The 24,517-nt window shown below is 38.8% G+C and overlaps 2 protein-coding genes across 4 annotated transcripts; both read left to right on the top strand.

Annotated features, from left to right (window-relative positions):
- The first annotated feature begins 531 nt into the window (after nt 1–531).
- LOC141409567 (RNA-binding motif protein, Y chromosome, family 1 member F/J-like) lies at nt 532–10,995 on the top strand. The gene is made up of 10 exons (XM_074030638.1): nt 532–640; nt 1,085–1,188; nt 4,180–4,357; nt 6,497–6,649; nt 8,390–8,411; nt 8,593–8,706; nt 9,586–9,696; nt 10,062–10,172; nt 10,256–10,344; nt 10,748–10,995. The coding sequence occupies exons 1-10, from the start codon at nt 532–534 to the stop codon at nt 10,993–10,995; spliced, it is 1,239 nt and encodes a 412-aa protein (XP_073886739.1).
- Nucleotides 10,996–22,946: 11,951 nt separating this feature from the next.
- On the top strand, nt 22,947–23,695 carry LOC141409521 (large ribosomal subunit protein uL16-like). 3 transcript variants are annotated; one of them, XM_074030514.1, is made up of 3 exons: nt 22,947–23,068; nt 23,177–23,311; nt 23,362–23,695. In XM_074030514.1, the coding sequence occupies exons 1-3, from the start codon at nt 22,989–22,991 to the stop codon at nt 23,693–23,695; spliced, it is 549 nt and encodes a 182-aa protein (XP_073886615.1). In that variant the 5' UTR covers nt 22,947–22,988. The 3 variants fall into 3 exon arrangements, with proteins under 3 accessions (XP_073886615.1, XP_073886616.1, XP_073886617.1); XM_074030515.1 differs by having other exon boundaries at nt 22,947–23,311; nt 23,391–23,627; XM_074030516.1 differs by having other exon boundaries at nt 22,989–23,311.
- The last annotated feature ends 822 nt before the right edge of the window (nt 23,696–24,517 follow it).

Genomic DNA, 24,517 nt, shown 5'->3' with positions numbered 1-24,517 from the left:
AAACCCGTGTCTATTTTAAAAAACACACAAAATTACCCAGCTCTGGTTAAAAGCCACTGTAGTACCAGCTACTTGGGAAGCTGAGAGTGGGAAGATTCAGTTGAGGCTGGGTGCAGGAGGCTGCAGTGAGCAGTGCACTTTGGCAACAGGAGATATATATCTCAAGAAAGAAAATACACAAAACATCACACTGTACCACATAAATATATAGTTTTGAAGTAAAATTAATTAAATGGGGGTATCCTTCACATTACAACTTAGGAAAATTATAATAGCTTTTCTTATTTAATTTTCAGAAATGAGATTTTGTCAGGTACATATTAAAATGCAGCGTTTGTCCATGAAGTCAGTGACCCCTTTGCTCTGTATGTTACAAATTTTACATACTTAAAGTAAGAAATACTAAATAGATGTCAGCCTCTGGAAGGGAATTTTACTTGAATTTTCAACACAGTATGTAATAAAATTTTATCTTTTTAGTTTGTTTATTTTTATCTAAATATAGATTTTTATTTTACCATTTGCAGCACAATGGTAGAAGCAGATCATCCTGGCAAGCTTTTCATTGGTGGCCTAACTAGGAAAACCAATGAAAAGATGCTTAAAGCAGTATTTGTGAAACATGGTCCCATATCAGAAGGTAACTCTTAAAACCCGTGTGTGTGTGTGTATGTGTGTATGTGTATTTTCATATGTATATTTCAATGTGTATATTTAAAATATGTATGTTATATATATGTTTTGAAAAATATGTTTTTCAAAGTTCATTGTATACCTACATTAAAATGCCTTATTGTTTTTAAACTCTTATTTTGAAGTATCTATTTGATATTTGGAAAATTCTCATAGTAGCAGGTTAAGAATCTATGGTAAGGATCAGCTACTACTTAGAAAGGAAAATGAGGAGTGTTGTGGAGTTAGGGAACAAACTGGAATAAAGTAGGCTGAATATTGGGGTGACTTAGTATTAAGAGTCATAGTAGCGATGTGAAATGCAATTATATTTTGGTTTGATGTAACTTTCAGATGTTTACAACCTTGATTACTCCATCATATAAGTGAAAAATGTTTTCATATATTTTAGTTCTTTTGATAAAGGATCGAACCAGAAAATCCAGAGGCTTTGCGTTTGTTACTTTTGAGAACCCTGAAGATGCTAAGAATGCTGCCAAAGATATGAATGGAAAGGTAAGAGTCCCTTATTAATAATATTCTAACTCTGTTCTTCAATTAACAGTATTTCAGTCTTTTTAGCATTATGTAACTTTTGAAGATAGTAAAATGCCAGATGAAGCCATCTTTTTCTTTGTGCCATATACATGCCAGTGTGGTTGGAAGGGTATTGGAATTAACATTATATAACTTAATATATGGTAACCTTTTTCTGTGTATTTCAATATGAGTGTAAATAGATTTTCAAAGGTTTTGAAGAGCTTTAAAACTTATAAGGAACCCTCCTGTAAATGAAAGGAGTAAGTCAACATTTATTAAATGCTATTAATGGAATTACTTCCAATTCATGGAAATACTTCTAGAGTATAGACAAACTGTGGAGAGACATCTAGACAGACTCATAAGAAGAAAATATTCTCTCCCATTTTCTGAAAATACATTCTTGAGAAAGTATGTTTAAATAAGACCTTTACATTTAAGCAAGTGTTAAGTACTTGAAAACAAAACAAAACAAAATATGAGAACATTTAAGTTGGATAACAGAAGTAACTGCCATTTGTGCTCCATCCTTGCTCTTTTCTCCTAAAGATGTTTTTTTCCCCTGTCACCAGAGTTATTTATGTAACATGAATACCTAATTACTCATTTTCCCAGTGTGTTCAAAGACTTGTTTTGATCCAGCCAATGGTGTCTTGTCCTATTGAGTCTTAAATCTACAGATTGTGTGTTTACTAATGCTTTAAACTTTTATGTAATTCTATTAACTATTGAATTCCTTTACTTTGTGGTCAAGATCATTCCATTCTGGGCCCTTTAGAGCCCTTTTGCTTTGTAACATTATCCCAATCAGGCCAGGCATGGTGGCTCACGCCTGTAATCCCAGCACTTTGCCAGGCGGAGGCAGGCAGATCATGAGGTCAGGAGAACGAAACAATCATGGCCAACATGGTGAAACCCCATCTCTACTAAAACACAAAAAATTAGCTGTGCATAGTTGTGTGTGCCTGTAGTTCCAGCTACTCGGTAGGCCGAGGCAGGGGAATCAATTGATCCTGGGAGGTGGAGGTTGCAGTGAGCCCAGATCACGCCACTGCACTCCAGGCTGGTGACAGAGCAAGACTCCATCTCAAAAAAATAAAAAATAAAAATAAATAAATAACATTATCCCAATCTGTTTTTAGCTCCTGTTAGTCTTTAGGCTATCCCAAAAATGCTTTCTTGGACTTCTTGAGAATTTTCCTTTGCCGTGTATGTCTCACAAATAACAATTTATGCTTCAAAACAACTTAGATTTCATATTTTCTTCCTCATTGCGTATCATAGGTATTTTGTACTCACTGTACCATATATTAATCTATTGATAGTGAAATTGTATATAGTGCATATTTCAGTCTTCCTGGTTGCTTTTCTGTTACATCTAGCACACTTTCTGGCACTTAGCAGAAAGTACATTTTTATTCACTCTTATACATTAGTATTTTAAGCTGTAGTAGAAACAGAGAGTAGCTTTTGGTTCATGGCTTTGTGGTAGGTATGGAGATAATTTTGACATATGCATAGTAATCTATGATAATTTCTTTTCTCCCCCTAGTTTTCAAGCAAAAGAGCAGGTAATTTGTGTAGAGTTTTTGTTTGTCTGTTGGTTATTTAAGATGGAGACTCACTATGTCTCCAGGCTGGATTGCAGTGGGGCAATCTTGACTCACTGTAACCTCTGCCTTCCGGGTTCAAGCAATTCTCCTGCCTCAGCCTCTGAGTAGCAGGGACTACAGGCATGCGCCACCATGCCCAGATAATGTTTGTACTTTGAGTACAGTTGGGGTTTCACTCTGTTGGCCAGGATGGTCTCTATCTCTTTACCTCATGATCTGCCCGCCGTGGCTTCCCAAAGTTTTGGGATTATAGGCATGAGCCACCACCCCCAGCCAGTGTTATTTCTGAATTACTTCATCTCACATATTTTATTCTGTAAAAATAAATATGAATCTTATGTACACATAAATGTTAAGATGGCCAATATAGGAGGTTCTTAGAGTCTTCAGGGGAAATTAACAGTTTAAGGAATTTTGGCTGACTTCAGAACACAGGGAAGGAAGCAGCCATGCACAAACCTGGGGAAAATGTTTTGGGCCCAGAAATAACAAAAGTTTTGATGTGACTTTAGGCGATGTGACCGCAAGAGGTCTTCTAAGGGATTTCAGATCTTCCTCCAAATAGCAAAAGCCATGTGATTTTTAAATCAAATTTTAAACAGCTGAACTGTTTTCAAAAATTACTTTGGCCTATAGAAAAGATTACACAGAAAAATGTTACTGTGAAATTAATTAGGATATTTAAGCATTGCTGAGATACTACATGAAGTACTACATTAAGAGTTGTTTTTTATGGGCACATCTAAGGCAATATAAGAAATGAGAATGAGTAAAGCAAGAAACCTTAATGAGATCAAACAAGGATCACATTTACAGAAACATTTCTAGAGTAAATATAGAATTGTAAATCATATGGCGACATTTTATGTGTTAGCAGATCAAACAAGAAACAACTCATAATGACTAATGTGACTAATCACTTTGAATCAGTAACTTCATTTTTTAAAATGACACAAGTTTCCCTGGGACACTGAAACATTTAAATCAGTGGCACGAATACAAACATCAAGTGGATTAAATATTGTAAAAAACAGATGTGCCACATTCTTCCATAGAATATGTGATGGGTTAATCTTTTTTTGTTTGTTTGTGTGAGGTGTTTTTATTTTAATAATGGAGAAGTTTTCAAGGAATTTGAATTATAGAATTTGTGTTTGATTCCATAATGGAAGGCATGTGCTCAATAAATGTCTCAAATTTGGCACTGTGAAAGATGGGTTCATTTTAGGAGGAAAAAAAAGTTTGCTTTGGGAGAAAATATCTAGAATTGAGCTATAGTTGATGTAAAAATGCTTGTAAAATGTGCTTAGGTTAAATGTGCCAATGTTATTGATAGTACTCTTAATATTTTTAGTCTTTGGATGGAAAAGCAATAAAAGTAGAACAAGCCAAGAAACCATCATTTCAAAGTGGTGGTAGGCAGAGACCACCACCTTCTTCAAGAAACAGAAGCCCTTCAGGAAGTCTGAGATCTGCAAAAGGAAGTAGTGGAGGAACAAAAGGGTGGCATCCCTCACATGAAGGACACTTGGGTAATGTTTTAAAATGTAAAGATGGAACCATAGGACTGAAAGAAAATAAGTTTGAAGATATCGAAATTTCCCAATTTTATTTATTTCCTTTATGAACAGAAAATTGACTTATAATCAAAATTATTTCTAATTACTAAAGGTGGATTATAAGAATGATTGAAGTAATATCTAAAATTTGTTATAAAATTATAACAACTTTGGATTTAAATAACACAAATTTCAAACTGAATTGAGTTTATGAATGCTGATACCTGTACTCAACAGGTTTTCTGCAGAATTCATTTACATTCAATATACTTTAGAGTTTTCTACTTTGGGGCCCAGAACTTCATATCAGTTGTATTATCAAAGTATGATGGGTTATTTAAAACTTTCCAACAGGAGAAAATTAATCCAGTACTTAAGATTGATTTTGCAATATTTCTTTTTTTATGTATACATGTGCAAACATCTATGCAACTCTTCTGCTTTGTAATTTTGATATGGAGAGTTTGTACATTGGCCTGCCGTAAAGCATTTTCAATTTAAGAAACATAGAACTTTAATTTCTGAAAAGAGTCTGTGACACTGAAAAGGTCTAAAAACCACTGCTTCACAGATACGTGTGTGTCTTTGCTGGAGGATGAGGCACTGAAAATGATATTTATGAGTGTTTTACACAATAGAAATGAAGGGTCAATTAATAAACCATGTATTTTTTTAAAAAGAAAAAAACTATTGGATAGACCGGTGGTCGTGGCTTCATCTTAGCACTTGGGGAGTATGGAGCGGGTGGACCACAAGGTCAGGACTTCCAGACTAGCCTGGTCAACATGGTGAAACCCTGTCTCTCCTAAAGATACAAAAAATTAGCCTGGCATGGTGGTGTGCACCTGTAACCCCAACTACTAAGCTGAGGCAGGAGAATCGCTGGAACCTGGGGAGGCGGAAGCTGCAGTGAGCTGAGATCCGGCCACTGCACTCCAGCCTGGCTGACAGAGTCAGACTCCGTCTCAAAAAAAAAAAAAAAAAAAAAAAAAAAAAAAATCTAACATTTACCTTGGAGTTTTTATAACCAGATGTGTAATTAATTGGAGATTTTTTTTTTTTTTTTTTTGAGACGGAGTCTCGCTCTGTCGCCCAGGCTGGAGTGCAGGGGCGCGATCTCAGCTCACTGCAAGCTCCGCCTCCCGGGTTCACGCCATTCTCCTGCCTCAGCCTCCCGAGTAGCTGGGACCACAGGCGCCCACCACCGCGCCCGGCTAGTTTTTTGTATTTTTTAGTAGAGACGGGGTTTCACCGTGTTAGCCAGGATGGTCTCGATCTCCTGACCTCGTGATCCGCCCGTCTCGGCCTCCCAAAGTGCTGGGATTACAGACTTGAGCCACCGCGCCCGGCCTAATTGGAGATTTTTTTAAGTTGAAATTGCAGTGTTTGCTCCATTTTAAGATGCGTAGCTACATGATTATTTAGTCTCCATTGATCTTGAGGGTGAGGTTCAATAATGCTCTGCCATGTATGAGACTGTGTGTATTATAAACCTGTAACACCACCTGGAAATTGGCACATATCTACATTTTTTGTAGATATACAAAAATGTTTATATATTATTTAATATACAATTCTTAAAGATTATTAAAATTTAGCATAGTGTAATCTGAAAATCAGTGTTTCATAAAGCAATTGTAAGAATTCTATATTATGTTAACAAATTTTAGAGATAATGTATTTTCCTGATCTGTCACTTTTTGATATTGTAAATATTTGAGTTTCTTTGAATGGAATTTATCTTTATGATATGCTTTCAAAATTTTCCTCATAACAGAATGATATAAACAGTCATCATTTTTCTTTTAATATTTTTATGTATATTATACTTAGATATTTTACTGATAGATTTCTGCTCCCTGTTCCCTCCCCAGTTTTCTTACATCTCTCTCTCACAACAATATATTATGATTCTTGAGTTTCTTTCTAGATTTTGTAAACAGACTTTTATTGCTTGAACTGTACTTATTTCATATAGAAATGTTAATTTTATTAGTTTAGACAAATGTGAGTTTGTAAGATTACAGTGTGTAGAAAATCTTTATAAACAACTAAAAGCCACTTAAGAAACAGTAATGTTAGTTAACTGAAAAGATTCTGTTTGAAATACAGATGATGGAGGATACACTCTTGATCTCAACATGAGTTCTTCTGAGGGACACATTCCAGTTAAAAGACATCCCTCTTCAAGAAGTGGAGGTCCTCCTCCTAAAAAATCTTCTCCTTCTGCTGTGGCAAGAAGCAATAATTGGATGGGAGGCCAAGGTAAATGCTACCTAACAGAAAGACCGTAGTTTTTGTATGACTAAAAATGAGCTATTTTAACTGAATGCTTAACTTTAGGTCCATTGAACAAAAAAGAAGTGACACATAAATGGGCATACTTACTGATTGATAGCTTTTATTATATTTCCTATCTCACTGGTGAAGAAATACTTGAGCTTCTCACTGCAGATCAAAGACATGATTAGAGTGAGGCCAACATTTCTTTTAATCCTATGTTTGCTAGAAAATTCCACTTAATTTTATAAAAGGTCCTAGCAGTATTATTTGATGGTAGGCTTCTTCATCTAATGAATTATTCCATTTCCTAGGTGGTGTTCCCCTGGTGTCGCAGTCTAAAAATTGCTTGTTCAGTTTCTTTGTTGGGTTGGAGTCTTGCTCTTACCAGATCAGAGTGCATTGGTGAGATGATGGCTTACAATGGCCTCAAAATTCTGGGCTCAAGCAATTCTGTTTCAGCCACCTGAGTTTCTGCAGCTACAGGCATACACCATGACAGCTAGCTAAATTTTTTCCCTATATTTTTGTAGAGAGAGGATGTCACTACATTGTCAAAACTGTCACTATGTTGTGAAAGCCCATGGCTCAAGCAGTCCAGCTGCCTCAGCCATCCACACTGGCTCATAGTGTGAGCCACTGAGCCTGGCCATCCAGCTTCTGAGACCTCAATAAAGCTTATGTTTAAGGCATTCTTACTGCTTAGATGAAGATTCAAAAGAACTACAAGAGCGTTTAGCAGAAAAGGAGTCACTGGGCTTAAATATTACTTAAAAATAAATTTAATGCTTCAAAGGTAGACATGAAGGAATCCAATATTCTTAAGTGGATTTCATAGAAGTGCAGAGTTGTGGAATATAAGGGGATGTAAATCAATAATTAAGATTGTTCCAAGATGTTTAAACATTAACACAAGATCCTTAGTGTAAGGTTGGAAATTATTTGAGCAGAGAATTTAGAAGTAAGCAACATGAGGTGAGCAGTAGGATTGAATAGAAGTAATGTCTTTGAGGAGAATTGTAAGATTGCAGACTGAATAGAAGAAAGCAATACAATAAACAAAAGTTTTTAGCAAGAAGTTATGCAGAACAAATTAAAATTCTTAGTCCTCCATCCTAATATGAAGGAAATTAAAAATGGACAGTTTCAATTTTGCATTTCATATATAAAGTTTGGCGAAGTCAGGTATTTATTGACTTCAGGATACACAAGGCAATACATTTCCATTGGAAAATTAGCCAGTGAACATATCACAGGTGAAATACTGACCTCAAAGGAAAAGCACGGTGAAGAATATATTAAAGGAGAACCCTTTCTATTTTGAAATAGCAACAATGTTGTAAAGACCCCTTTAATAGTGTTACATATTGCAGTAAAAGTAATTCTTGGCTATCATTAGAAAGTTTTCATTAGTATATTTTAATTTGTCAACATTCAAGATAGAGCCAACCACTTAGAGATAAAGGAGAACTTTTTTGTAATCATTTAGCATGCAGTCATTCAAATGTAGCAGTACTTGTTTGTATGAGGTGGATAATTACCTTCCTCAGCTGAGAAAGGACAATGTATGTAAACTTTAAAATCTGTGAAGAGTTTGATGGTTTTGCATGTTTTCCCTGTTTCATTAGTAGTCATCAGTAATTCATATGAAAAGGAAAATAATAACTAAGTAGTTATTAACCATTAAAAATGAACTTTTACCTAACAATTAATGTTTGGCTTCAGCTTCATTAGAAGAACTGGCCTTGTGGGGGCAATGGGATTATCCAAAGCCATAAGAAATATTCACAGTGTCATGACTGTCTAGTAATTTAGGGAACAAAGAATGGAGTCATTGAAGAAATAATTGTAGATGTTGTTTGAGAAGAGAACATAGTGTTTCAGATTTGGTGATGTTTACATAATGTTCCATCATTTTAATATTAAAGGTCCTGTGTCACATGGAAGGAGAATTATGGAGGTCCTCCACACAGAGAGCCGACCTCTTCATGGAGAAATGACCATATGTTACCAAGAGATGATGGTTATACAAGTAAGTATAGGTAAAGGAAAAATGAAAAAAAACAAACAGTTGATTTTTTTTGTTATGGTATGAAATTTACATAACAAAATTAAATATTATAAGGTAAACAGTTAAGGGGCATTAAATATATTCTGTGTTGTGCAGCAACTACCTCCATTAAGTTCCAAAACATTTTCATCTCTCCAAACTAAAACTCCAGCTACAGTTAAGGAGTCCCTTCCATTTTCTGCCTTTGCTCAGCTGCTAGCAAACACCAATCAGTGTTCTGCCTCTGAGTTTACCTGTTGTGAGCATTTAATGTTAATGGGCTCAAACACTACACAACTTTTTGTATCTGTCTCCTTTCCTTTTGCGTGCTGTCTGAGGGTTCATTTATAGCGTAGCACTTCACTCCTTCCACAAGCTGTTAACCCATTGTTTTATTTGGGTTGTTTTGACCCCAGTATTTCTATGCACCAACGTTTGTTTGAGTATATGTATTCAATTCTGGGTGTATATGAGTGGGATTGCTTGGTACTATGATAATTATGTTTGCTTTCTTAAGTAACCATGACATTTTTCCATAGTAGCTTCATCATTTTCCATTTCAACTAGCATTATATCAAGGTTCCAATTTATCTTCACCCTCTCAAATACTTGTTATTTCCTGCTTTTTAAAATTTATTGCCATTCCAGTGTGTGTGTAAAGTATGGTATCTCACTTTGGATTTGAAATGCATTTGCTGAATCACTGATTATAAGTATCTGTTCCATGTGCTTTTTGGGCATTTGCCTATTTTATTTGGAGAAATATCTGTTTAGATGTTTGGGCTTTTATTTGTTTAAGTTGTAACTTAGTTTTGTTTTGGATACTAGAAGTTGAAAATTTAAAATTTGTTTCTTTAACTTATGCACACAGATATCATCCAAGCTCCCAAGAAACCAGAGATTATGCTCCACCATCTAGAGACTATGCATACCATGATTATGGTCATTCTAGTTGGGATGAACATTCCACTAGAGGATACAGGTAGTATAACTTTTTCTGAATTTGTGAAAAAGATTTCTTAAATTATTCATTCCAACTAACATTGTATCAGGGTTCCAATTTATCTACATACTCTCAAACACTTGTTATTTCTGGCTTTTTAAAATTTATTGCCATTACAATGTGTGTGTGAACTCTGGAATCTCATTTTGGATTTGAAATGCATTTTCTGAACCACTGATTATGAGTATCTGTTCCATGTGCTTTTTGGGTGTTTGCCTATTTTGTTTGGAGAAATATCTGTTTAGATGTTTGGCTTTTTAATTATGTTTAAGTTGTAATTTACTTATGTTTTGGATACTAGAAGTTGAAAACATAAAATTTCTTGCTTAAACTTATGCACACAGAAATCAGCCAAGCTCCCGAGAAACCAGGGATTATGCTCCACCAGCTAAAGACTATGCATACCCTGATTATGGTCATTCTAGTCAGGATGAACATTCCTCTAGAGGATATAGGTACTATAACGTTATCTGGATTTATCAAATAGATTTCTTAAATTGTTTATTCTGACATTAAAAAACTGTTTTTTCCACATTAGTGATCATGTTGGCTATGGTGAGACCCATGGTAGAGACCATTCTGAAGGTCCAAGTGGAAGTTCTTACAGAGATGCATTTCAGAGACATGGTAAGGGTCCAGGATGGATTTATAAGTTATATAATTGTATTTAATAGAACAGATCATTATTTTAATGAAATTCTAAGGAAAATTATAAAGGACAAATATAACATGTTTAAATATTGAGTATTCTTAACAGTATAAAGCATAGGGAATGATATGAAGCAGAGAATTTCAGTTCACGTGCGGAAAATGTGACTCAACATTTACTTAATTTGTTAAACTTCAAAATACCACTCTTACACTTCTTTTAAATAAAACCTTCTGACCAATGCATGCTTGGTTAATATCCTGTCAACAAGGGCAGAGGAAAGCAGATATTTCCAAATAGCACTTTAACTAATTCATCCTTTAGTGATGGCAGTAAAATAGTTTAAATGTAGTCCAACATATTATTTTATCAACCCTGCAGGGACCTCTCATGGTGCACCACCTGCACAAGGGCCTCAGATGTCTTATGGTGGAAGCAGCTGCCATGATTATAATAATACACAAGATAGATATGGCAGAAGTCAGGAGAGTTACTCAAGAAGCCGTGGTGATTTTTGTTTTTGTGGTCTGGATAGGGTTCACCCTGCTCGTCATGAAGCATATGGTAGCTCAAATTATGTGGCATCTACAGTAGATGGTCAGGAAAGTCAATCGAAAAAAGGAGATTAAAGCAGATATTAAAGCAAGTGTTCAAAATAATCGTTATTGCATACCAAACCTTGTTTGCAAATCAAATATTGAAATATTATTTCTGCCCTGTTACTTGCATATTACTAAAAGAAACGTATCTGTTTTGTGGAGACAGTTAGATGCTAACTTCCTCCAGGAAGGTTTTGAGGTATTCAAAGGAAAATGAATTTTCTTCAAAGTAATTTCATACTTGTTCATGCCATTTGAAAACTATCTGTTTAGATGTAATATCTACATTAAAATTTTTAGAATAAAATTTTACATGTAATGCAGAGTGCCTGTTATTGCTTAGCTGCCCATGCTTAAAAGCAAATTCAATAAAAGAATGAATTGTGTTGTTTGTTGAACATTTTCTTTGTTTCTTTAAGCATAAATAGATACAAAATTAGGCATATGTTACATCTCCCTTGCAAGCTGCACAAGTTTTCTAATTAGGCTGTTTCTCTTTAAAAACTTACAAGCTTAAAATGTTTGAGAAGCCTTCAAAAAGACTACAAAACTGCCTCACTATAAAACATTTATTTGTTAGAGGAATAGTACAGGTCGAAGGAAATAATTAGATGTAGTTGATACTAAAGTTTAAAACATTTGGAACATTCTACTTGAAACATTCTGTGACTGAAGGGGTATAATGGTAATGAAACCTTTTTTTAACCTAAATCAAAGTGAGCCAGCTAAGTTTCTCAAGTGCATAGCATAATGAAATTAAATGTTCCTAATTTAGATAGTAGAAAGTAGGTGTTTTGTCTTGAGGTACTCACGTTAATTTTTTCTTAAAATTTTGGCAATGGTTGTTGTACACTTTAGTAATAAGTTCTTACAAATAGGAATAATCTAGAATGGTTGGGATTTTATCTTTTTTTTTTTTTTTTTTTTTTTTTTTTGAGATGGAGTGTAGCTTTGTCGCCCAAGCTGGGGTGCAGTGGCTCCATCTTGGCTTACTACAACCTCCGCCTTCTAGGTCCAAGCTATTCTTCTTCCTCAGCATTCTGAATGACTGGTATTAGAGATGTGTGCACCACAGCTGGCTTGTATTTTTAGTACAGAGAATGTTTCACCATGTTTGCCAAGCTGTTCTTAAAATCCTGATCCACCCTCCTCGGACTCCCAAAGTGCTAAGATTACAGGCATGAGCCACCACTCTCAGCCTATCAGATTTAATTGATGATATGAATGGAAATGCTTTAAACCTCATACTTTTGGGAAAGTGAATTGTATAAAACAAACAGCAGCATAAACTTTCAGACAGGATTGCTTAAAGGTTTAAGAAATCATCGAATGATAAAAAGATTTGGACCTAAATAACTAAACTGATTTATGTTCCTGATTATACAACCTAAAGAAATGAAATACATGAAGTTCCAGAAGTTTTGCAGTCCGTAACTCTTATAATTAACAGACTAATCTCCAAGGAAGGAATATTTTCTTGAGAAATTTTTGACAAAATCATCACTTTTTATAGGGTAAAGGTACAAATAATTTTAAAGGGAGAAGTTACTAACTTTGATTTTCAACTGAATTATTCGTTCTATGAAGTTGTGTTTTCATTCACCTATAACATAGGATTGTAAGCATGAAGTACAAAGATAAAACTCCCTAGTCTTGTGTATCTTACTATCCAGGTGTGATGACTCAGGTCTTTAATTCCAACACTTGGGGAGGTTGAAACTTACAGATCACTTTAGGTCAAGAGTTGAAGACCAGGCTGGCCAACACCATGAAATCCCATCTCTAACAAAAATATAAAAATTAGCTGGGTGTACTGGTGCATGCCTGTAGTATGTTACAGTTAATTGGGAGGCGCAAGCAGGAGAATCGTTTGAGCCTAGGAGGCTGCAGCTGCAGTGAGCCGATATTTCACCATGTACTCTAACCTGGGTGAAGTTCTACCTTCGCTCTATTAATTCTTTTGAAATATACAATAAATCATTATTTAATGTACTCATCCTGTGCTACTGAACACTAGATCTTATTCCTTCTAAGAAACTATAATTTAACCCACCACTATCCCCTCTTTGATCCCTTCCTTACCAGTACACATTGCTTGTATCAAAATATCACATGTATGCCAAAAGTATCTAAAACTGTTATGTACAATTTTTTTAAAAGAAGTAAGAAAATAATAAAAAGAGTGTTTCCAACAAGGTAATAAAATAGGTGGCTCTAATATGTTCCTCCACCCACCAGTGCAACAAATAAAAAGCACACCCACATCAATTCCTTATGAGATAAACTCAAATCTAGTTGAGATACTCTTACAGATAGGATTATGAAAATACTCACTTAACAAGATGTAAGAAAAACTGAATCATGATCTTGTTCTAGAGTTTGTATCTGACACAGTGCCCTAGAATCAATAGGGAACTATTATTTCACAGCTTCTCTCAGAGGACTGAAGTATTAAACCACATATGTAATGCCACAACTGTTACAGCTGCTTCTCAGTGAAATGATTGCCTATCTCTGGATTCTAACACAGATTAGCATTTTTAACTCTCTGAGGACCTCCGAAATAAAAGAGAGATTTAAATAGACATTCAAGCACTTCCAAACTGTTTCCTCCTGGTTTACTTAATCTCAAGTAGTTAAGAAAGCCCAGCTCCCACTTTGTACCTTGAAGATCTTAGATTGTACATCTGACGTCTTGATATTTTTTTCTTCTTTTTCTTTTGAGACTGAGTCTTGCTCTGTTGCACAGACTGGAGTGCAATGGCACGATCTCAGCTCACTGTAAATTCTGCCTCCTGGGCTCAAGTGATGCCCCTGTCTCAGTCTCCTGAGTACCTGAGATTACAGGCACCTGCTACCTTGTCAGGGTAACTTTTGTATTTCTTAGCAGAGACAAGTTTTCACCATGTTGGTCAGACTGGTCTCAAACTCTCGACCTCAGCTGATCCACCTGCCTTGGCCTTCCAAAGTGCTGGGATTACAGGCCTGAGAATAACACCTGGCCATATCTTGACTTTTTTTTTTTTTTTTTTTTTTTTTTTTTGAGACGGAGTCTCGCTCTGTCGCCCAGGCTGGAGTGCAGTGGCCGGATCTCAGCTCACTGCAAGCTCCACCTCCCAGGTTCACGCCGTTCTCCTGCCTCAGCCTCCCGAGTAGCTGGGACTACAGGCGCCACCACCTCACCCGGCTTTTTGTATTTTTTAGTAGAGACAGGGTTTCACTGTGTTAGCCAGGATGGTCTCGATCTCCTGACCTCGTGATCCACCCGTCTCGGCCTCCCAAAGTGCTAGGATTACAGGCTTGAGCTACCGCGCCCGGCCATCTTGACTTTTATAGCTTCGTCCCAGGTAAGTTGCTTGTAACTCTCTTGACTTTTGAATCTGTCAGGGTCCTCTGAGAGCAGGCACATAGGCATTTCTCATCAGTCTTCATCATCACTCACTTTGACAATATACTGAGCTTCTAAATTTTCCTTCCAAAGAGTCAAACTACCCAACTAGTGCCCGAACTTCTCAGGTTGCTGCCTAATAATTTCAACATTAACTTGCCAATTTGTAGAAGCTAATGAATCCCAGCATTTTGTAGTTCCAGGATTCTAAAGAGAAAAAAGGATTGTTTTACAATAACTCTGCATGATTTTTAAACTTGCCTGTTGACATAGTTTGGACATTTGTCCCTCCATGCTTCAGGTTGAAATGCGGTCCTCTACACTGTAAATGGCACCTAGTGGGAGGTGTTTGTGTCATGGGGCTGGATCCCGCATAAATGTCTTGGTGCCCTTGCCATGGTTTATAAATGAGTTTTCCACTGTATTAGTTCCCACAATGTAGATTACATCCAAATAAGTTGTTGAAAAGAGCCTGATACTTACTCCTCTTCTCTGTCTTGCTGTCTCCACATGTGACATGACTGGTTTCCTTTTACCTTCTGCCCTGAATGGAAGCCTGGTGAGGCTCTCACCAGAGGCAGATGCTGGCACCACGTATATTTTACAGCCTGCAAAACTAGGATCCAATTAAAGCTCTTTTCTTTATAAATTTCCCAGTCTCATAGTCTTTTATAGGAACACAGACAGATTAAGACATGTATCTTTGGCTTGCCTATATCAGTAAGCAGTGGAGGTCAGCATTCACGACTTCCTGCATTCCATAGAGGACAAAGAGGTGGTTTTCAGTGGTCCTGTGAGTTCTTTGTTAAATCCAACCCTTGGCTTGCTCTAGCTTTCAGCTTCTCCATGGAAGAATCCCAAGCTTTTAAACTCCTCCTCCCTTAGGACCACTATTTTTTTTTTTTTTTTTTTTTTTTTTGAGATTGAGTCTCACTGTGTCACCCAGGTTGGAGTGCAATGGCGTGATCTCAGCTCACTTTGACCTCTACCTCCTGGGTTCAAGAGATACTCCTGCCTCAACATTTCAAGTAGCTGTTACTACAAGCACATACCACTAGGCCTGGCAATTTTTTTTTTTTTTTTGAGACGGAGTCTCGCGCTGTGTCACCCAGGCTGGAGTGCAGTGGCGCGATCTCAGCTCACTGCAAGCTCCGCCTCCCAGGTTCACACCATTCTCCTGCCTCAGCCTCCGAGTAGCTGGGACTACAGGTGCCCACCACCACGCCCGGCTAGTTTTTTGTATTTTTAGTAGAGACGGGGTTTCACCATGTTAGCCAGGATGGTCTTGATCTCCTGACCTCGTGATCCACCCGCCTCGGCCTCCCAAAGTGCTGGGATTACAGGCTTGAGCCACCGCGCCTGGCTATTTTTTTTTTTTTTTTTGGTATGTTTAGTAGACAGGGGATTTCACCCTGTTAGCCAGGATGGTCTCGACCTCCTGACCTTGTGATATGCCTGCCTCGGCCTCCCAAAGTGCTGGGGTTACATGCATGAGCCACTGTGCTTAGCCTGGACGTCTTTCAACTTGCCTGTTTCTAGGGTCTGATGTGACACAATAGGCATTTTGTGATTCTGCTAACTCCCTCCCTCTCTTCAAAACAAAAACTTAAACTCACAACTATCCTCAGATAAGCACACTTTAGTGAATGATTCTATAACTTGGGATTGAATCTGTGACACCTTCTTTGACTGTAGATATGAGCATAGCCACAGACATAGGATAAAATAACAGTTTTAATTTGATGCTTTTTCTCCTTCCCAAGCCAGCACAGTGTTGCATACAAAAAATTTCCCTGGACTCAGTTTCTTCAGAGAGAAGAGAGTTGAAGGTGTACATTCAGCCTTTTCTTTTCCATTTTGCAATTCTTCACATGATGTTCTCTCTAGTCTTCCCCTATGAGACACGTTGTGGGTATCAGACAACTGGAGTCAGTTAGAAATAAAGTACATGAATGGGGCTTACTGTGACCGTAACAGTAATCTTACTGGTATCTTTGCATTCCAGCCAGCAGAAGTGCACCATCAGAGAAACTAGGCAACAGCATCATTCTGCAGCAACCAACCATGGTTGATGGGTCTGCCAGGCTCAAATCCCTGGCCAACTGCCAAATCCCACCCTAGTTTTCTCTGCAAAACTTCCAAGGTTGTGACAAAGAGGCAGCTTGGTGATTATCCACAGAAGGGGCATGTGACCCCATCCAATCCCAGCTGTCATTCTGTTGACCATCCTTGCCCTTTGTGCTCCACCCATCCCCAGGCTAAAAAGCAGAGACAATTTAGTGGTTAAGGATGAAGTTTCTGGCCCTACCCGGATCCAGTGGGCAAGTAGCTTATATAATAAGCCTTAGTACCTCTCGAAGGAAGATCAATTCTGATATATCTAATGGAAATCACTGGGTGTTGAAATCTCTAGAGCATATGACTTTATTGAGAAACAAAGAGTCCCAGTCTCAGCTCCAGCCCATCCACTGTTCAACAGCAAATATTGAGGGAGCTGATTGTTAGTCCCAGGCCCTATTGTTGGAGACAGAAATCTCATGCAAAGACCTTACAGTAACTATCACAGTCAAAATTACAGGCATGCCATTCTCTGTTCCACAACAGAATCTAAGTGGACCCAGTTTCAAGTCCAACCTGTCCAATTTCAATTTCCAAAATGGAATCAGTAATAAGGAATGAACTAGCCAAAAAAAAAAAAAAAAAAAAAAAAAAAAAAAAAAAAAAAAAAAGCCCAGGAACTGATAGATTCAGGATGAATTCTACCTGAGTTACAAAGAGCTGCATCATATTCCATTTTGTGGGTGATCCTATTTTGTTCAACAGGTTCTGTATGTATGCTTATACACACACACACACAAACTTATGTTTCATGTTCTTTCAAAAAGCTGCCTTGGATATGCCAAGCTGGCCTTTGGTATCATCTGAAGGCTCAGCGGGAAGGACTCACTCCTTTGCTTGCATTGCATTGTTGCCAGCAGCCTTGTCCACCATGGCAGTTTTTCAGTGGTTTCTCACAGTTCTGGAGAACCTGCAATTATGTTTATTTATATGGCTTACAATAGCATTTAGCATTTATCTCTAAACTTGAGCCTGAGCACAATGGCTTGAGTCAGTAATTTCAATACTTTGGGAGGCAGATGTTGGAGGATCATCTGAGCGCAGAAGTCTGAGATTACAGTGAGGTATGATTCAGCCTGATGACAGAGCAAGACCCTGCCTCTAAGTAAATAAATAATAAAAATACACTGATAGTAATATTTTTGTTTTACAGTTTGGAAACACAAATTTCTTTGGTCAAATATATGAATATTTGATAGTCACTAACACAGCACATTTGCATGTGCATGGGAACCAATGCAGGAAAGCAGTGGGATTGGACGCTGTTTCCCCTTAATGCCTGAACAAGTAAATACTGTGATGATAAGGGGTGAGTTTGGACCAAGAAGGCTTTCTGCCAGAGCCATCAACACTGTGGAAATAAAAACTTCTACAAGTCAAGAAACAAACCAGTCTTTACTGGTAATAGTAACTGTAAAGTGTTTTGCAGATTTGATTTCATTTTTAATTTAGTGTAGATTAGGCAGCATAACACAGACTACCCTGCCCCTAGTAGTATGCAATTTGATGGCAAATGTCAATTAGATTTGGTTGTTGAAAACTACAAGAATCTTAGTTAACACCGTTACATGAATAATTTTGACAATATACACCAGCTTATTTTAAACTTTCAGTTAGATGACTACAGACCTAAATATTATTTTAAACATAGTTCAAAAATTCATGTGGATAATGGGCAAAATGACAAGTTTTTGTCTTTATTCATTTCTTGTTGGTTTTATACCTTTTATTCTGTCCTTTATCCCTTCTTTCTTCCCTCCTTCTCTCCCTCCTTTCTCCCTTCCCTCACTCCCTCCCTCCCCTCCCTCCTTCCCTCCCTCCCTTCCTTCCTCCTTCCCTCCCTATCTTTTTCTCTCTTTGATTTTTTTTTTTTAAAGACAGAATTCTGCTCTGTTGCCTAGGCTGGAGTGCAGTGGCATGATCTCAGCTCACTATAACCTCCTCATCCTGGGTTCAAGCAATTGTCCAGTTACACTGTCCTGAGCAGCTGCAACCACAGGCATATGACACTAATCCTAACTCTCTGTGTGTGTGTGTCTGTGTGTGTGTGTGTGTGTTTAGTAGAGACCAGGTTTCACAATATTTGCTGAGGCTGGTCTCAAACTCCTGTCCTCAGGTGATCCACCCACCTCAGACTCTCAAAATACTGCGATTCCAGGCATAAGCCATAATGCCTACCCAGTTTCATGCATTTCTCTCTTCAGTGCTCTCTCCTGTTTTATATTTTATTATTATTTTTTTATTTCTGAGATGGAGTCTCACTCTGGTGCCCAGGCTGGAGCACAGTGATGTAATCTCAGTACCGTGCAAACTCCATCCCAGGGCTTCAGTGGATTCTCCTGCATAAGCTTCCTGAGTAGCCGGGACAACATCCATGGGCCACCAAGCCCAACTAGCTTTGGTATGTTAGACATGGAATCTTGCCATGTTGGCCAGGCTTGCCTCAAACTCCTGACTTGAATAGCCTGTCAAGTTGCTGGGAGTGCAGGTGTGAGCCTCTGTGCCCTGCCTCATATCTGTTTTAAAGCTCTGTTGTTTAGCAATATTGTCTTCCTGGAATGGTTTATGTTTACAAAACAACTCTAGCTCTATTATTTATCCCCTTCAGATAAAGTATGGTAACACACAAAACATACATACACATACACAGACACAATCAGTGATCAAAAGATGAGTGTAGGCCAGGGCCTAAAATGAAAGATGAGTTGTGCAGTTGCCTAGAATTAAATCAGACCAGAGGATTTGACCCATATGAAACCAAGAGATTTGTGAACAGAGGCTTTCAAAAATCTCCATCAGATACATGTTAGATTATTCTCCAGCCATAGCAAGGGGACAGTAAAGATCTCTTATGTTTAGAAGAGCCTTGATGGTTTGACTTTTCCAGCGTATTAACATTCGTGACATTGGCCTTTAAAGATCTCCGCAATTACTAAAATCAGCAGACAACTCAGTTTTTCTAGGAGTCTAAAGTGCTTTTCCAAATTATCTAAAACTTAGTGGCTTATAACAATAATTACAATTTACTAACTCTCAGTCTCTGCAGTCTTCCACAGTCTCTCAGCCAAATGATTGGGTTCAGTGGCACTCAGGAGGATGAAATCCAGTGATGGCTCAGGGTAGGGACATTGGCAGGTGTCTTCTTTTCTCCCTGCTGCCATGGCTAGAATGACTAAAATAGCAGGGTCTGAACTGCTGAGATCCTTGGGCATCTCCTTCTGTTTTTATGAGTCTTTCCATGGGATGTCCCATCTGCATAGTGTTATCAAGGCGTAAGACTTTATGATGTACTGGTCCAGAGCTCCTGAAGGGTTTGTCCCCATGAGAGCAGGAGACTTACTTAGAGCTGTGTCACCTTTTCTAACCTAGGCCAGAGGTGGCCTAGTATCCAGAAAATGATTGCACTGTTTTCTATTCATTAGAAGCAAGTACTATGTTCAGTTACATCAGGAATATTTTCAAATGGGTTTGAGAAGAATTGCAAAGTTTGTTTTAGATCACTATAGTGGCCATGCCTAATAATTACTTACTTTTATAAGTGCTGGATGGACTTTGCCCAACATAATAGCAGATACAGACTTTTAAGCTTGAAACCTGTATGTCATAGCTCTGGACATTTGGTTATATGTTGAAATACCTCTAAGCAAAAATTGATTTTGAAATAGAGCTATAAATAAATAAAATAAATGAGAAAAACTCATAAATATCTGGATGAAATGCTTATAAAGAGGTCAGCCTTAAAAATGTCATGAGGTCTAATGTGCCACTATTTTACTGTTTTTATGGATATTACTTGGACAGGAGGACAAAGACTCAGGGGTCTGCTGGTCCATCTCTGCACTTTGAAACAGCGGCTGGGGCAACAGGAGTAACATTTCTAGCCAACACCATGTGATGAGGATGAGCAGTCCATCAGGGTCAAAAAGGGTGTGAACATAATGTGACCTGGAGGAAAAGTACACCTGGTAGGGCGACTAGGATCCAGGTCTCCGGCACACATTGAAATCCCCCATGCCCAGCTGTGGCAGAGTGAATCCCTCAGCTTGTGCTGGGTTTCCAGGTGTATTTGGGAAGCAGCTCCCTGGGCTGGGAAGGATCCCCTCATTCCCTTGTCATGAGGGAGGGTGAGGCTTGTGGCCTCCACTCTGTCTATTTCAGCTCTTTACCTTTCCATTATCCTGCTGCTGGGTAAGGCAGCAGGATCCCAGAATGTAGAAGGGCCCTGGGTTGTTGACAGTTCCTGTGGATGGCCATGTAAACTCAGCCAATAGAGGATATTTTGACTTTTATTACTAGGTTGAAGGACATATGTGATGTCCTGGATCATCTTCTTGTACAAAGGCCGCAAAAGATTACAACATTCGCCCACATTTTACAAAGTCTTTGGGTTATACAGACAGAGTCAAAGCAGGGCTCAGCACACAAATGAAATTGTAAGTCTTGTATGCACACCCATCTGACAGTAATGACTGTCATCATCTCACATGGATGAAGCCAACTGTCACACATGAAAGAAAACAGAATATGTGTGGTATTGTAAATCACATCATTGGAATTTTCCGACAGTGTAATTGTGATATAACTCTTTGTCCAACACCTGTGTAATTTAACTCTCCAGACTTCTCCCAGACATATATGGGATTCTGGTATCTACGTAGGCCAATCTCGAGGTAATGTGACCCTCCTGCCTGGGCCTTTCTCTCAGTAAGGATTGTGACAAATCACTGGATCTAGCACCCAGGTGCTGTTACATTTTTGCCTGCCCAGTGCCCACTAAAATTAGTGAAAAATATTTCTGTGTCCACCTCATAGGTGATGTAACTCTCCTCTCAGGAATGGGCCCTGCACAAAAAAAGGATAGTGATGTATTTCAAGGACAGGCACACAGGTGAGTGTACTTTTTTTGCCAGAGCTACCCCAAAGGAAGGCATCTACCTAGGATATGTGGCTTTCCTGCTTGGGCCATGCCAACCTGGAGAGTGACATATTTCTAGGCCAGGCACACAGGTGACGGCACTCTTTTGCCAGAGCTATGCTCCATAGAGGACATTGTGACATATCTCTGGGTATATCAACCAGGTTAAGTGACTCCCTCCTTGGGCCCTACCAACATGGAGCATTGTGGCATAAGCAAAGAACCTCCACCTAGGTGATGTAACTCTCTTGCCTGGATGCTGTCCTAAGAGAGCCTTGTGACATATCTCAGGAACCAGCACCCAGGTGATGTAACTCTTCTGCCTAGTTTCAGTGCACATGTTACGTTGCGACATATCCTTAGGGAAAGCATATAGATGATATGACTCCTCGTCTGCCTGAGCCCTGCCTACTGGGGATATTGGGACATATCTCCGAACCTAGGACCTAAGTGTTGTGACTCTTTTTCTGCCTGGCATTTACGATAGCAAAATTTTGGCACAGTGCTGACCCTAGCGCTCAGGATATGTGACTCTCCTCTTTTTTTCTGAACCATGCCTGCAAAATGAATTGTGACCTATTACAGAGCCCAGCACCCAGATGATGTTAATCTTTTGCCTGGGTTTTGTATAAAGAGGAAATTATGGGCTGGGCACGGTGACTCACACCTGTAATCCAAGCACTTTGGGAGGCCGAGACGGGTGGATCACGAGGTCAGGAGATCGAGACCATCCTGGCTAACATGGTGAAACCCCATCTCTACTAAAAATACAAAAAAATCACCCGGACATGGTGGCAGGCGCCTGTAGGCTGAGGCAGGAGAATGGCATGAACTCAGGAGATGGAGCTTGCAGTTAGCCGAGATCACGCCACTGCACTCCAGCCTGGGTGACAGAGCGAGACTCCATCTCAAAAAAAAAAAAAAAAAGGATATTATGGCACATTGCATATTACTGAGCCTAGCAACCTTACGATGTGAGTCTCTTACCCATACTAGAGACACTGAAGTTATATTGACATATCTTGGGCCCATTATGTAGGTGTTTTGACTCATATACCTTGGGTGGGTTTTTGCCACATATGGGATGGTGTAATAACGCTGGGTCCAGCACCCAGTTAATGTGACCATATACCTGCTTATATTTCTGTCCCCTGCCTAGAAAAGGCATTGTGACATACTGCTTGGCCTAGCACCTAATTGATGTTTCCCTTCTGCCTACATTTGCCCACAAGTGGGATTGTGACACAATAAAAATGGGAGACTTTAACACCCCAGTCAACATTAGACAGATCAACGAGACAGAAAGTTAACAGAATATCCAGGAATTGAACTCAACTCTTCACCAAGCAGACCTAATAGACATCTACAGAACTCTCCACCCCAAATCAGCAGAATATACACTCCTCTCAGCAGTACATCACACTTATTCCAAAATTGACCACACAGTTGGAATTCAGTAAAGCACTCCTCAGCAAATGTAAAAGAACAGAAATTATAACAAACTGTCTCTCAGATCATAGTGCAATCAAACTAGAACTCAGGATTAAGAAACTCAATCAAGCTCTTTCCCTTCGGCACACCACTGAAGATCCTGGTGTCGCCATGGGCCGCTGCCCCACCCATTGTTACCGGTATTGTAAGAACAAGCTGAACCCAAAGTCTGGCTTCTGCCCAGGTGTTCCTGATGCTAAGATTCGCATCTTCGACCTGGGGCAGAAGAAGGCAAAAGTGGATGAGTTTCCGCTCTGTGGCTACATGGTGTCAGATAAATATGAGCAGCTATCCTCTGAAGCCCTGGAGGCTGCCCGAATTTGTGCCAATAAGTACATGGTAAAAAGTTGTGGCAAGGATGGCTTCTATATCCGGGTGCTGCTCCACCCCTTCTATGTCATCCGCATCAACAAGATGTTGATGACCCCTTCCACGTCATCAACAAGATGTTGATGATTCCTTCCACGTCATCCACATCAACAAGATGTGCTGGCACTGACAGGCTCCAAACAGGCATGCGAGGTGCTTTTGGAGAGCCCCAGGGCACTGTGGCCAGGGTTCACATTGGCCAAGTTATCATGTTCATCCGCACCAAGCTGCAGAACAAGGAGCATGTGATTGAGGCTCTGCGCAGGGCCAAGTTCAAGTTTCCTGGCCCCCAGAAGATCCACATCTCAAAGAAGTGGGGCTTCACCAAGTTCAATGCTGATGAATTTGAAGACATGGTGGCTGAAAAGCAGCTCATCGCAGATGGCTGTGGGGTCAAGTGCATCCCCCGTCATGGTTCTCTGGACAAATGGTGGGCCCTACACTCATGAGGGCTTCCAATATGCTGCCCCCCTCTTAATACTCACCAATAAATTCTACTTCCTCTCCACCAAAACAAACAAACAAACAAAAAACTCAATCAAAACCACTCAACTGAACTACATGGAAACTGAACAACCTGTTCTCGAATGACTACTGGGTACATAACAAAATGAAGGCAGAAATAAAGATGTTCTTTGAAACTAATGAGAACAAAGATACAACACACCAGAATCTCTGGAACACATTTAAAGCCATATGTAGATGGAAATTTATAGCACTAAATGACCACAAGAGAAAGCAGAAAAGATCTAAAACTGACACCCTAACATCACCATTAAAAGAACTAGAGAAGCAAGGGCAAACACATTCAAAAGCTAGCAGAAGGCAAGAAATAACTAAGATCAGAGCAGAGCTGAAGGAGATAGAGACACAAAAAAACCTTCAAAAAATCAATGAATCCAGGAGCTGATTTTTGAAAAGATCAACAAAATTGATAGACCGCTAGCAAGACTAATAAAGAGGAAAAGAGAGAAGAACCAAATAAATGCAATAAAAAATGATAAAGGGGATATCACCACCAACCCCATAAAAATACAAACTACTATCAGAGTATACTATAAACACCTCTACTCAAATAAGCTAGAAAACTTTGAAGAGATGGATAAATTCCTGGACACATACACTCTCCCAAGACTAAACGAAGAGGAAGTTGAATCCCTGAATAGACCAATAGCAGGCTCTGAAATTGAGGTCATAATTAATATCCTACCAACCAAAAAAAGTATAGGACCGGACAGATTCACAGCCGAATTCTACCAGAGGTACAAGGA

This window comes from Macaca fascicularis, chromosome Y (genome assembly GCF_037993035.2).
Source record: "Macaca fascicularis isolate 582-1 chromosome Y, T2T-MFA8v1.1".
NCBI lineage: Eukaryota > Metazoa > Chordata > Mammalia > Primates > Cercopithecidae > Macaca > Macaca fascicularis.
This window is presented reverse-complemented; position numbering and strand designations above follow the sequence as displayed.

What these genes read in the sequence shown, in the direction of transcription:
- LOC141409567 (XM_074030638.1), top strand. Translation starts at nt 532, where the DNA reads ATGGTAGAAGCAGATCATCCTGGCAAGCTTTTCATTGGTGGCCTAACT. An exon ending in CATTCCACTAGAGGATACAG is followed by an intron (nt 9,697 to 10,061) that starts GTAGTATAACTT and finishes TTATGCACACAG; the next exon opens with AAATCAGCCAAGCTCCCGAG. An exon ending in AGATGCATTTCAGAGACATG is followed by an intron (nt 10,345 to 10,747) that starts GTAAGGGTCCAG and finishes TCAACCCTGCAG; the next exon opens with GGACCTCTCATGGTGCACCA.
- LOC141409521 (XM_074030516.1), top strand. Translation starts at nt 22,989, where the DNA reads ATGGGCCGCTGCCCCACCCATTGTTACCGGTATTGTAAGAACAAGCTG. An exon ending in ATGTTGATGACCCCTTCCAC is followed by an intron (nt 23,312 to 23,361) that starts GTCATCAACAAG and finishes CACATCAACAAG; the next exon opens with ATGTGCTGGCACTGACAGGC.